The 14,467-nt window shown below is 48.7% G+C and overlaps 1 protein-coding gene across 2 annotated transcripts in view; it reads left to right on the top strand.

Annotated features, from left to right (window-relative positions):
• The window catches only part of slc6a17 (solute carrier family 6 member 17), a 46,886-nt gene that overhangs the window by 23,840 nt on the left and 8,579 nt on the right, over positions 1-14,467 (top strand). Inside the window, exons 7-8 of one of the 2 annotated variants that reach the window (XM_068007878.1) lie at positions 2,079-2,271; positions 13,095-13,278. In XM_068007878.1, coding sequence (XP_067863979.1) covers positions 2,079-2,271; positions 13,095-13,278 — 377 coding nt within the window. Of the gene's footprint in view, positions 1-2,078; positions 2,272-13,085; positions 13,279-14,467 lie in introns of both variants that reach the window. The other variant, XM_068007877.1, reaches the window with a different exon arrangement.

The raw sequence follows: 14,467 nt of genomic DNA, 5'->3' as shown, positions 1-14,467 counted from the left end.
TGTTCTGAGTGGCATCTTCTGTTCCTAAAAATTCTTATGTTCAGGAAACTATTTTTCATTCCTTTCTTGTGCATCTTTTATGCTGCTTGAAGTAATTCATGACAGGTTGGGAGATGTGCACCCACTCTGGGTCTCTGTTATGAGCCTCAAACTCTCCCCAAATAGGATAGATGCACAGTAAAGCTTTCTGTACTCTGCCCAACTCTGTACCGAGCACAAAGGAAGATGGTAGTGGTTGTTGGAGGCCAGTCATCTCAGCCCCAGGACATTGCTGCAGGAGTTCCTCAGGGCAGTGTCCTAGGCCCAACCATCTTCAGCTGCTTTATCAATGACCTTCCCTCCATCATAAGGTCAAAAATGGGGATGTTCGCTGATGATTGCACAGTGTTCAGTTCCATTCACAACCCCTCAAATAATGAAGCAGTCCCAGCCCGCATGCAGCAAGACCTGAACAACATCGAGGCTTGGGCTGATAAGCGGCAAGTAACATTCGGGCCAGGCAAGTGCCAGGCAATGACCATCTCCAACAAGAGAGAGTCTAACCACCTCCCCTTGACATTCAACGGCATTACCATCACCGAATCCCCCACCATCAACACCCTGGAGGTCACCATTGACCAGAAACTTAACTGGACCAGCCACATAAATACTGTGGCTACAAGAGCAGGTCAGAGGCTGGGTATTCTGCGGCGAGTGACTCACCTCCTGACTCCCCAAAGCCTTTCCACCATCTACAAGGCACAAGTCAGGAGTTTGATGAAATACTCTCCACTTGCCTGGATGAGTGCAGCTCCAACAACACTCAAGAAGCTCGACACCATTCAGGACAAAGCAGCCCGCTTGATTGGCACCCCATCCACCACCCTAAACATTCACTCCCTTCACCACCGGCGCACAGTGGCTGCAGTGTTTACCATCCACAGGATGCACTGCAGCAACTCGCCAAGGCTTCTTCGACAGCACCTCCCAAACCCACAACCTCTACCACCTAGAAGGACAAGGGCAGCAGGCACATGGGAACAACACCACCTGCACGTTCCCCTCCGAGTCACACACCATCCCGACTTGGAAATATATCGCCGTTCCTTCATCGTCGCTGGGTCAAAATCCTGGAACTCCCTTCCTAACAGCACTGTGGGAGAACCGTCACCACACGGACTGCAGCGGTTCAAGAAGGCGGCTCACCACCACCTTCTCAAGGGCAATTAGGGATGGGCAATAAATGCCGGCCTCGCCAGCAAAGCCCACATCCCATGAACAAATAAAAAAAAGATCTGCCTCATGTCCAACCTTGGCACTATGACATTACTGCAGTTCTCACACCAGCCAGCTGTGCCAATGTAATGTCAGTTATGATGGAATTAGGGGCATCTTTCCACTGTGACCACATGCAAACTCAGAACTGGGTTGAAGTGGCACAGAATGACTCCACCTTGTTGAAGTTGTAAACAGCAGAGAGAAGTTTCTCTTCCAGTTGTTGTGGTTTTGGACCCAGATCCCAGAGATGAAGGGGCAGTGTGCTAACTTTATTTAATTTTAAATTTAGGTTTAATAATGGATTTAATTGTGAGATGATTTGTGTGTGGTGATGGGTTATGTTGGCACTTCATGCAAGTATTGCGCCCAGTGGCAACTCCTGTTGTCCCTGGGGGGTAAATCCATTGTTGAAGATTCCTCTTCGCATTGGGCACCATGAAATTATAACCCTGGAGCACAGATTCAATCTCCGTGTTATATTATTCATTGTTTTGTGTCTGTGTGAAGTTTATAGAGTTCCTTCGACCAATTACATCTTAGAACTTCCACCAATCAGGTTCCCGATGCCTTCAACTCATCGGAACCCAGAACCAGAAATCAAATAGATCCCAGAATTTGTTCTAATTGGTCAAAGGCATCGTGGCTGCTGGGATCTGATTGGTTGAAGTTATGGGCTGTGTTGGGAGCGTGGTGTAATATGAAGGTTGGTTTTTTTTATTGATCTTCTGATGGTAATACTCGCGAGGCCTGATGTCATCACTGCTCTCTGATTGATGCACAAGAATAATTTGGATCTTTCTTTCTCATTTTTCTGTTGGCAGAAATTCTGAAAAGATTATTGGATACCTGAATTCCAATGTCCTGAGCCATGATTTGATTCCTCCACACATTAACTTCTCACACCTCACGACCTCCGATTACGCAGAGATGTACAGTGTCATAAAGACAGTGAAAGAAAATCATTTCAACGAATTAGGACTGGACACGTGCCAACTGGAGGATGAGCTGGATAAGGTGAGTGTACAGACTTCTGTTTAACTAAATGTTGAAAAAAACAGAAGAAAAGACGAGATAAATGAAGATGAATGATTGGGTGAAGCCAAATGAAAAATTAATCTTCGATTTGCGTGGTTGTTTCTTATTTTCATTTTGTGATTTTAATTTGTTTGATGTGCAGGGTTAAGGTTAAGTGTGATTTAAACAAAGTTCTGTTGTTTCCCTAAATATCACTGATTCTAATGAGCTGTGAGCAGAGCCTTTATCTTTCATATGTTTATAATTTTAAATAATAGAATATCAAAATAAATTGTCATAGTAAATTTAGAAGTGGAAAAAGTTACCAAATCATTGCATTGACGAAAAGGAATAATTAGTTTACCTCGTGTGTTTCATTTGCCTCTAATGGGGATTACCTGGTCAGGCAGTGTTAGAATTTAAATAGAGTGTCACCACTCTCTGCCTTTCAAACCCAGGAATAGCAGCAGCGAGGGGGTTGGAGGGGGGCCAAGGGGGGCCGAGGGAGGCCGAGGGATTCAGCAGTGAATGTGTTAAAGAAATAGGCAATGTGAAGAGCCTCAATTTCAGCTGCATTAACCAGCTGCGATTTTTCATCAATCAGATTTGAATGGACGGAGGGTCAAAGTTAGGGGATAGGGTTTATACAGTTTCCTGATACCTCCTCCAGCATGAGGCAGGGAGACTCCCCAATACTTTAACAGCAGCTATCTCAAAACCACTGCGTTTTAGTTCTTTACCGACTAAATGCCAGATATGCAATGCAGAACCATTACCAGCACTAGCTGACTGAAAAATGGGAGCAGTGGTTATGATCTGAAGTTATTGAAATCAGTGTTGAGTCCGGAAGGTTGTAAAGTGCCTAAACAAAAGATGAGGTGCTGTTCCTCGAGCTTACAATGAGCTTCATTGGAACAGTATAAGAGACCGAGGACAGAGGGGTCAGAGTGGGAGTGGGACGGGGAATTAAAATGGCAAGCGACCGGCAGGTCAGGGTCACACTTGCGGACTGAGCAGAGGTGTTCAGCAAAGCAATCACCCAATCTGTGTTTGGTCTCCCCAGTGTAGAGGAGACTGTATTGTGAGCAGCGGATACAGTATAGTAAATTGAAAGAAGTACAAGTAAATCGCTATTTCACCTGGAAGAAGAGTTTGGGGCCCTGGACGGTGGGAAGGGAGGAGGTGAAAGGGCAGGTGTTGCATCTCCTGCGCTCACATGGGAAGTTGCCGTGGGGAGGAGAGTGGGTGTTGGGGGTGATGGAAGAGTGGACCAGGGTGTCGCGGAGGGAGCAACCCCTTTGGAATGCTGAAAGGGGAGGGGAGGGGAAGATATGTTTGGTGGTGGGATCGTGCTGGAGGTGGCGGAAATGGCGGAGGATGCTACGTTGAATGTGGAGGCTGGTGGGGACAAGAGGCACCTAATCATGATTCTGAGAGGGAAGGGAAGGGGTGAGGGCAGAAGTGTGGGAAATGGGACGGACACGGTCGAGGACCCTGTCAACTACAGTGGAGGAGAATCCTCGGTTGAGGAAAAAGGAAGATATATCGGAAGCACTAGTGAGGAAGGTAGTGTCGTCAGATCAGATGCGACGGAGATGGAGAAACTGGGAGAAGGGAATAGAGTCCTTACAGGAAATGGGGTGGGAGGAAGTGTAATCAAGGTAGCTGTGGGAGTCGGTGGACTTATAATAGATATTGGTTGTCAGCTCATCCCCAGAAATAGAGATAGAAAAGTCGAGGAAGGGAAGGGAAGAGTCGGAGACGGACCATGTGAAGGTGAGGGTGGGGTGGAAATTGGAAGCAAAGTTGATGAAATTTTCCAGTTCGGAGCGAGAGCAGGTAACGGCACCGACACAATCATCAGTGTACTCCGCGGAAAAAGAGGTGAGGGAGGGGACTGAGTAGGACTGGAACAAGGAATGTTCCACTTATCCCACATATGGGTTCCCAAAGCGACACCTTTTATTTGGAGGAAGTGAGTGGAGTCAAAGGAGAAGTTGTTCAATGAAAGAACAAGTTCAGCCAGGCGGAGGAGAGTGGTGGTGGATGGGTCTGGTTGGGCCTCTGGTCAAGGATGAAGCAGAGGGCCCACAGGCTGTCCTGGTGGGGGATTGAGGTGTAGAGGGGACTGGACCTCCATGGTGAAAAGGAGACGGTTAGGGTCGGGGAACTGGAAACTGTTAAAGTGGAGGAGGGCGTCGAAAGAGTCATGGATGGAGGTTGGAAGAGACTGGACAATGAGAGAAAAATAAAGTCAAGATAGGAGGAGATAAATTCCATGGGGCAAGAACAGGCTGAAACGATGGGTCATAATCCACAGTGTCTCATCTACTCTCTCCTATCCCTGTGTCTCACCTACTTCCTCCTATCCCAGTGTCTCCCCTATTCTCTCCTATCCCACAGTGTCTCACCTACTCTCTCCTATCCCATTGTCTCACCTAATCTCTCCTATCGCAGTGTCTCACCTACTCTCTCCTATCCCAGTGTCTCCCCTACTCTCTCCGATCCCAGTGTCTCCCCTACTCTCTCCTATCCCAGTGTCTCACCGACTCTCTCCTATCCCAGTGTCTCCCCTACTCTCTCCGATCTCAGTGTCTCCCCTACTCTCTCCTATCCCAGTGTCTCACCTACTCTCTCCTATCCCAGTGTCTCACCTACTCTCTCCTATCCCAGTGTCTCAGCTACTGTCTCATATCCCATAGTATTTCACCTACTCTCTCCTATCCCAGTGCCTCACCTACTCTCTCCTATCCCAGTGTCTCAGCTACTGTCTCATATCCCACAGTATTTCACCTATTCTCTCCTATCCCACAGCGTCTCACCTACTATCTCCTTTCCCAGTATCTCACCTACTTTCTCTTATCCCAGTGTCTCACCTACTCTCTCCTATCCCACTGTCTCACCTACTCTCTCCTATCCCAGTGTCTCACCTACTCTCTCATATCCCAGTGTCTCACCTACTCTCTCCTATCCCAGTGTCTCACCTGCTCTCTCCTATCCCAGTGTCTCACCTACTCTCTCCTATCCCAGTGTCTCACCTACTCTCTCCTATCCCAGTGTCTCACCTACTCTCTCCTATCCCAGTGTCTCCTCCACTCTCTGCTGTTACAGTGTCTCACCTACTCTCTCATATCCCAGTGTCTCCTCTACTCTCTCCTATCCCACTGTCTCACCTACTCTCTCCAATCCCAGTGTCTCACCTACTCTCTCCTATCCCAGTGTCTCACCTACTCTGTCCTATCCCAGTGTCTCACCTAGTCTCTCCTATCCCAGTGCCTCACCTATTCTCTCTTATACCAGTATCTCACCTATTCTCTCTTATCCCAGTGTCTCACCGACTCTCTACCTATTCCAGTGTCTCACCTACTCTCTCCTATCCCAGTGTCTCACCGACTCTCTACCTATTCCAGTGTCTCACCTACTCTCTCCTATCCCAGTGTCTCACCTAGTCTCTCCTATCCCAGTGTCTCACCTAGTCTCTCCTATCCCAGTGCCTCACCTATTCTCTCTTATACCAGTATCTCACCTATTCTCTCTTATCCCAGTGTCTCACCGACTCTCTACCTATTCCAGTGTCTCACCTACTCTCTCCTATTCCAGTGTCTCACCTACTCTCTCCTATCCCAGTGTCTCACCTACTCTCTCCTATCCCAGTGTCTCAGCTACTGTCTCATATCCCATAGTATTTCACCTACTCTCTCCTATCCCAGTGTCTCACCTACTCTCTCCTATCCCACAGTGTCTCACCTACTTTCTCCTATCCCAGTGCCTCACCTACTCTCTCCTATCCCAGTGTCTCAGCAACTGTCTCATATCCCATAGTATTTCACCTACTCTCTCCTATCCCAGTGTCTCACCGACTCTCTCCTATCCCATTGTCTCCCCCACACTCTCCTATCCCAGTGTCTCACCTACTCTCTCCTATCCCAGTGTCTCCCCTACTCTCTCCGATCCCAGTGTCTCACCTACTCTCTCCTATCCCAGTGTCTCACCTACTCTCTCCTATCCCAGTGTCTCACCTACTCTCTCCTATCCCAGTGTCTCACCTACTCTCTCCTATCCCACAGTGTCTCACCTACTCTCTCCTATCCCACAGTGTCTCACCTACTCTCTTCTATCCCAGTGTCTCCCCTACTCTCTCCGATCCCAGTGTCTCACCTACTCTCTCCTATCCCAGTGTCTCACCTACTCTCTCCTATCCCAGTGTCTCCCCTACTCTCTCCGATCCCAGTGTCTCACCTACTCTCTCCTATCACAGTGTCTCACCGACTCTCTCCTATCCCCAGTATCTCACCTACTCTCTCCTATCCCTGTATCTCACCTACTCTCTCCTATCCCAGTGTCTCACCTACTCTCTCCTATCGCAGTGTCTCACCTACTCTCTCCTATCCCTGTATCTCACCTACTCTCTCCTATCCCCAGTATCTCACCTACTCTCTCCTATCGCAGTGTCTCACCTACTCTCTCCTATCCCTGTATCTCACCTACTCTCTCCTATCCCAGTGTCTCACCTACTCTCTCCTATCCCAGTGTCTCACCTACTCTCTCCTATCCCAGTGTCTCACCTAATCTCTCCTATCCCTATATCTCACCTACTCTCTCCTATCCCAGTGTCTCACCTACTCTCTCCTATTCCAGTATCTCACCTACTCTCTCCTATCCCTGTATCTCACCTACTCTCTCCTATCCCTGTATCTCACCTACTCTCTCCTATCCCAGTGTCTCACCTACTCTCTCCTATCGCAGTGTCTCACCTACTCTCTCCTATCCCTGTATCTCACCTACTCTCTCCTATCGCAGTGTCTCACCTACTCTCTCCTATCGCAGTGTCTCACCTACTCTCTCCTATCCCTGTATCTCACCTACTCTCTCCTATCGCAGTGTCTCACCTACTCTCTCCTATCCCCAGTATCTCACCTACTCTCTCCTATCCCTGTATCTCACCTACTCTCTCCTATCCCTGTATCTCACCTACTCTCTCCTATCCCAGTGTCTCACCTACTCTCTCCGATCCCCAGTATCTCACCTACTCTCTCCTATCCCTGTATCTCACCTACTTTCTCCTATCCCAGTGTCTCACCTACTCTCTCCTACCCCAGTGTCTAACCTACTCTCTCCTATCCCAGTGTCTAACCTACTCTCTCCTATCCCAGTGTCTCACCTACTTTCTCCTATTCCAGTGTCTCACCTACTCTCTCCTATCACAGTGTCTAACCTACTCTCTCCTATCCCACTGTCTCACCTACTCTCTCCTATTCCAATGTCTCACCTACTCTCTCCGATCCCAGTATCTCACCTACTCTCTCAAATACCAATGTCTCACCTACTCTCTCCTATCCCAGTGTCTCACCTACTTTCTCCTATCCCACTGTCTCACCTACTCTCTCCTATCCCAGTGTCTTACCTACTCTCTCTTATACCAGTGTCTCATCTACTCTCTCCTATCCCAGAACCTCACCTACTCTCTCCTATCCCACTGTCTCACCTACTCTCTCCTATCCCAGTGTCTCACCTACTCTCTCTTATCCCAGTGTCTCATCTACTCTCTCCTATCTTAGTGTCTCACCTACTCTCTCCTATCCCAGTGTCTCACCTACTCTCTCTTATACCAGTGTCTCATCTACTCTCTCCTATCCCAGAACCTCACCTACTCTCTCCTATCCCAGTGTCTCACCTACTCTCTCTTATACCAGTGTCTCATCTACTCTCTCCTATCCCAGAACCTCACCTACTCTCTCCTATCCCACTGTCTCACCTACTCTCTCCTATCCCAGTGTCTCACCTACTCTCTCCTATCCCAGTGTCTCACCTACTCTCTCTTATCCCAGTGTCTCATCTACTCTCTCCTATCCCAGTACCTCACCTACTCTCTCCTATCCCACTGTCTCATCTACTCTCTCCTATCCCAGTGTCTCACCTACTCTCTCCTATCCCACTGTCTCACCTACTCTCTCCTATCCCAGTACCTCACCTACTCTCTCCTATTCCAATGTCTCCTCTACTCTCTCCTATCCCAGTACCTCACCTACTCGCTCCTATCCCAATGTCTCACCGACTCTCTCCTATTCCACTGTCTCAACTACTCTCTCCTATCCCAACGTCTCACCTACTCTCTCCTATCCCAGTACCTCACCTACACTCTCCTATTCCACTGTCTCAACTACTCTCTCCTATCCCAGTGTCTCACCTACTCTGTCCTATCCCAGTGTCTCACCTAGTCTCTCCTATCCCAGTGCCTCACCTATTCTCTCTTATACCAGTATCTCACCTATTCTCTCTTATCCCAGTGTCTCACCGACTCTCTACCTATTCCAGTGTCTCACCTACTCTCTCCTATCCCAGTGTCTCACCGACTCTCTACCTATTCCAGTGTCTCACCTACTCTCTCCTATCCCAGTGTCTCACCTAGTCTCTCCTATCCCAGTGTCTCACCTAGTCTCTCCTATCCCAGTGCCTCACCTATTCTCTCTTATACCAGTATCTCACCTATTCTCTCTTATCCCAGTGTCTCACCGACTCTCTACCTATTCCAGTGTCTCACCTACTCTCTCCTATTCCAGTGTCTCACCTACTCTCTCCTATCCCAGTGTCTCACCTACTCTCTCCTATCCCAGTGTCTCAGCTACTGTCTCATATCCCATAGTATTTCACCTACTCTCTCCTATCCCAGTGTCTCACCTACTCTCTCCTATCCCACAGTGTCTCACCTACTTTCTCCTATCCCAGTGCCTCACCTACTCTCTCCTATCCCAGTGTCTCAGCAACTGTCTCATATCCCATAGTATTTCACCTACTCTCTCCTATCCCAGTGTCTCACCGACTCTCTCCTATCCCATTGTCTCCCCCACACTCTCCTATCCCAGTGTCTCACCTACTCTCTCCTATCCCAGTGTCTCCCCTACTCTCTCCGATCCCAGTGTCTCACCTACTCTCTCCTATCCCAGTGTCTCACCTACTCTCTCCTATCCCAGTGTCTCCCCTACTCTCTCCTATCCCACAGTGTCTCACCTACTCTCTCCTATCGCAGTGTCTCACCGACTCTCTCCTATCCCAGTGTCTCCCCTACTTTCTCCTATTCCAGTGTCTCACCTACTCTCTCCTATCCCCAGTATCTCACCTACTCTCTCCTATTCCAGTATCTCACCTACTCTCTCCTATCCCAGTGTCTCACCTACTCTCTCCGATCCCCAGTATCTCACCTACTCTCTCCTATCCCTGTATCTCACCTACTTTCTCCTATCCCAGTGCCTCACCTACTCTCTCCTATCCCAGTGTCTAACCTACTCTCTCCTATCCCAGTGTCTAACCTACTCTCTCCTATCCCAGTGTCTCACCTACTTTCTCCTATTCCAGTGTCTCACCTACTCTCTCCTATCACAGTGTCTAACCTACTCTCTCCTATCCCAGTGTCTCACCTACTCTCTCCTATTCCAATGTCTCACCTACTCTCTCCGATCCCAGTATCTCACCTACTCTCTCAAATACCAATGTCTCACCTACTCTCTCCTATCCCAGTGTCTCACCTACTTTCTCCTATCCCACTGTCTCACCTACTCTCTCCTATCCCAGTGTCTCACCTACTCTCTCCTATCCCAGTGTCTCACCTACTCTCTCTTATACCAGTGTCTCATCTACTCTCTCCTATCCCAGAACCTCACCTACTCTCTCCTATCCCACTGTCTCACCTACTCTCTCCTATCCCAGTGTCTCACCTACTCTCTCTTATCCCAGTGTCTCATCTACTCTCTCTTATACCAGTGTCTCATCTACTCTCTCCTATCCCAGAACCTCACCTACTCTCTCCTATCCCAGTGTCTCACCTACTCTCTCTTATACCAGTGTCTCATCTACTCTCTCCTATCCCAGAACCTCACCTACTCTCTCCTATCCCAGTGTCTCACCTACTCTCTCTTATCCCAGTGTCTCATCTACTCTCTCCTATCCCAGTACCTCACCTACTCTCTCCTATCCCACTGTCTCATCTACTCTCTCCTATCCCAGTGTCTCACCTACTCTCTCCTATCCCACTGTCTCACCTACTCTCTCCTATCCCAGTACCTCACCTACTCTCTCCTATTCCAATGTCTCCTCTACTCTCTCCTATCCCAGTACCTCACCTACTCGCTCCTATCCCAATGTCTCACCGACTCTCTCCTATTCCACTGTCTCAACTACTCTCTCCTATCCCAGTGTCTCACCTACTCTCTCCTATCCCACTGTCTCACCTACTCTCTCCTATCCCAGTACCTCACCTACTCTCTCCTATTCCAATGTCTCCTCTACTCTCTCCTATCCCAGTACCTCACCTACTCGCTCCTATCCCAATGTCTCACCGACTCTCTCCTATTCCACTGTCTCAACTACTCTCTCCTATCCCAGTGTCTCACCTACTCTCTCCTATCCCAGTGTCTCACCTACTCTCTCCTATCCCAGTACCTCACCTACTCTCTCCTATCCCAGTGTCTCAACTACTCTCTCCTATCCCAGTACCTCACCTACTCTCTCCGATTCCAGTGTCTCACCGACTCTGTCCTATCCCAGTGTCTCACCTACTCTCTCCTATCCCAGTGTCTCACCTACTCTCTCCTATCCCAGTGTCTCACCTACTCTCTCCTATCCCAGTGTCTCACCGACTCTCTCCTATCCCAGTGTCTCACCTACTCTCTCCTATCCCAGTGTCTCACCTACTCTCTCCTATCCCAGTGTCTCACCTACTCTCTCCTATCCCAGTGTCTCACCTACTCTCTCCTATCCCAGTGTCTCACCTACTCTCTCCTATCCCTGTATCTCACCTACTCTCTCCTATCCCAGTGTCTCACCTACTCTCTCCTATCCCAGTGTCTCACCTACTCTCTCCTATCCCAGTGTCTCACCTACTCTCTCCTATCCCTGTATCTCACCTACTCTCTCCTATCCCAGTGCCTCACCTGCTCTCTCCTATCCCAGTGTTTCACCTACTCTCTCCGATCCCAGTGTCTCACCTACTCTCTCCTATCCCACAGTGTCTCACCTACTCTCTCCTATCCCTGTGTCTCACCTACTCTCTCCTATTCCAGTGTCTCCCCTACTCTCTCCTATCCCAGTGTCTCACCTACTCTCTCCTATCCCAGTGTCTCACCTACTCTCTCCTATCCCAGTGTCTCACCGACTCTCTCCTATCCCAGTGTCTCACCTACTCTCTCCTATCCCAGTGTCTCACCTACTCTCTCCTATCCCAGTGTCTCACCTACTCTCTCCTATCCCAGTGTCTCACCTACTCTCTCCTATCCCAGTGCCTCACCTGCTCTCTCCTATCCCAGTGTCTCACCTACTCTCTCCTATCCCAGTATCTCACCTACTCTCTCCTATCCCAGTGCCTCACCTACTCTCTCCTATCCCAGTGTCTCACCTACTCTCTCCTATCCCAGTGTCTCACCTACTCTCTCCTATCCCAGTGTCTCACCTACTCTCTCCTATCCCAGTGCCTCACCTGCTCTCTCCTATCCCAGTGTCTCACCTACTCTCTCCTATCCCAGTGTCTCACCTACTCTCTCCTATCCCACTGTCTCACCTACTCTCTCCTATCCCAGTGCCTCACCTGCTCTCTCCTATCCCAGTGTCTTACCTACTCTCTCCTATCCCAGTATCTCACCTACTTTCTCTTATCCCAGTGTCTCACCTACTCTCTCCTATCCCAGAGTCTCACCTACTCTCTCCTATCCCAGTGTCTCACCTACTCTCTCCTATCCCAGTGTCTCACCTACTCTCTCCTATCCCAGAGTCTCACCTACTCTCTCCTATCCCAGTGTCTCACCTACTCTCTCCTATCCCAGTGTCTCACCTACTCTCTCCTATCCCAGCGTCTCACCTACTCTCTCCTATCCCATTGTCTCACCTACTCTCTCCTATCCCATTGTCTCACCTACTCTCTCCTATTCCAGCGTCTCACCTACTCTCTCCTATCTTAGTGTCTCACCTACTCTCTCCTATCCCAGTGTCTCACCTACTCTCTCCTATCCCAGTGTCTCACCTACTCTCTCCTATCCCAGTGTCTCACCTACTCTCTCCTATCCCAGTGTCTCACCTACTCTCTCCTATCCCAGAGTCTCACCTACTCTCTCCTATCCCAGTGTCTCACCTACTCTCTCCTATCCCAGTGTCTCACCTACTCTCTCCTATCCCAGCGTCTCACCTACTCTCTCCTATCCCATTGTCTCACCTACTCTCTCCTATCCCATTGTCTCACCTACTCTCTCCTATCCCAGCGTCTCACCTACTCTCTCCTATCTTAGTGTCTCACCTACTCTCTCCTATCCCAGTGTCTCACCTACTCTCTCCTATCCCACAGTGTCTCACCTACTCTCTCCTATCCCAGTGTCTCACCTACTCTCTCCTATCCCAGTGTCTCACCTACTCTCTCCTATCCCAGTGTCTCACCTACTCTCTCCTTTCCCAGTGTCTCACCTACTCTCTCCTATCCCATTGTCTTACCTACTCTCTCATATCCCATAATATTTGACCTACTCTCTGATATTCTCCTCACATGCACATACTTGTGCTGTGTTTTTTTGCAGTCAGTTTTCCAGGTGATACTGCCTGCCGCAACTTGTGGGCGGGTCATATTACAGTGTGACATGTTTACATTGGCAGTTTCCATTATAAATGTATGCATAAGAATTTATAAATGTTGACAGGCTGTGTGTGCAGACATAATATTTTTAATATTTTATTCATAACTCTCAGATGTGAATGTGTCCATTGATAACTCGCTGCAGCCTGTCCAATAATGATTATCACCATGGTGCCATTAACTCAATCTTTCTCATCTCTTCCAGTCAGTGCAGGGTACAGGACTTGCCTTTATTGCATTCACGGAAGCAATGACTCATTTCCCAGCCTCCCCATTCTGGTCCGTGCTCTTCTTCCTGATGCTCATTAACCTGGGATTGGGCAGCATGATGGGAACTATGGAAGGGATTATCTCACCAATCATCGACACATTTAAAGTTCGCAAGGAATTCCTCACAAGTAAGGGTTCAGCACAAAGCCCCTGTACTTTCGGGTACATCGTCCATTTCATGCCCGAGGAAAGATTCACTGTTCCAGAATTAGAATTTTGATTTATTCAGTTTTTAAAATATATATATATCTTTATTTTGGTGAATATTTGTGCTCAAAAAATTGAGAGGGATGACCTGTAGTGTCCTGCAGTATCAACATCAGACACTCCCAGGGCAGGTACAGCACGGGTTAGATACAGAGTAAAGCTCCCTCCACACTGTCCCATCAAACACTCTCAGGGCAGGTACAGCACGGGTTAGATACAGAGTAAAGCTCCCTCTACACTGTCCCATCAAACACTCCCAGGGCAGGTACAGCACGGGTTAGATACAGAGTAAAGCTCCCTCTACACTGTCCCATCAAACACTCCCTGTTAAGTTGCTTGATGTTGATACTTACCCTCCAGCAGGGACATTCTTCATCCCACAGAAGAAGGGAAACAAAAACCAGACTGGAGTTAAGTATAAATCAGAGATAAACTGACTAATTGTTCTCAGTTGTTTTACTGTATTATATAAATGCAAGTCCTCTCCATCCAGCGTGCAGTGAGACTGAGGAATGTTCTGCTCAAGGGGCCAGAGATACACAACCAATTGAGGTGTTTAACAGGGAATGAGGTATTTATTAGAAAGTGAGAATGTTACGGGACATGGAGAAAGGACACGGAATTAGGATGAAAGAGATGGAGCCAGCATGGCAACCAAAATAGTGGCAGAGGCTTGATGGGCTGAATGCCAACTCCTTTTGTGCTCAACAAGTTGAGGATGTCAGACGCCCAGTTTATGCGTTGAGCAGTCACAAGTCAGAGGGAGAGTGATTGATGCAGAGTAAATCTCCCTGTACTCCAGCTTCAACCTTAACCCCAGGAATGCACCCTGCTCCCCAGCAAGCATCCTTTTGTAGTGGTATATTGGGTGGACGGTGGGACAGTAGGTCCGGGTTTGGGGATTGAGGGGCTGTAGTTTCAACGGCCAAGGCCTGGACTGCAAGTGACCCCTGGGGAATTACTGCATGCTGGGGTACGGCTAAACCCACCCCCACTCCCACCCCCGACCAGGCATTTTTCCCATCTCTTGTCTCTCTCCCATCTTCTAGATCCTATTTCTTTCCCGTCTCCCGGCTCCTGTCTGCCCAAAGTAATGTTGGCCCAGACTCA

The sequence above is a fragment of the Heptranchias perlo genome, chromosome 27, assembly GCF_035084215.1.
Source record: "Heptranchias perlo isolate sHepPer1 chromosome 27, sHepPer1.hap1, whole genome shotgun sequence".
NCBI lineage: Eukaryota > Metazoa > Chordata > Chondrichthyes > Hexanchiformes > Hexanchidae > Heptranchias > Heptranchias perlo.
The sequence above is the reverse complement of the archived record's forward strand: the minus strand, read 5'-3'. Positions and strand labels throughout refer to the sequence as shown.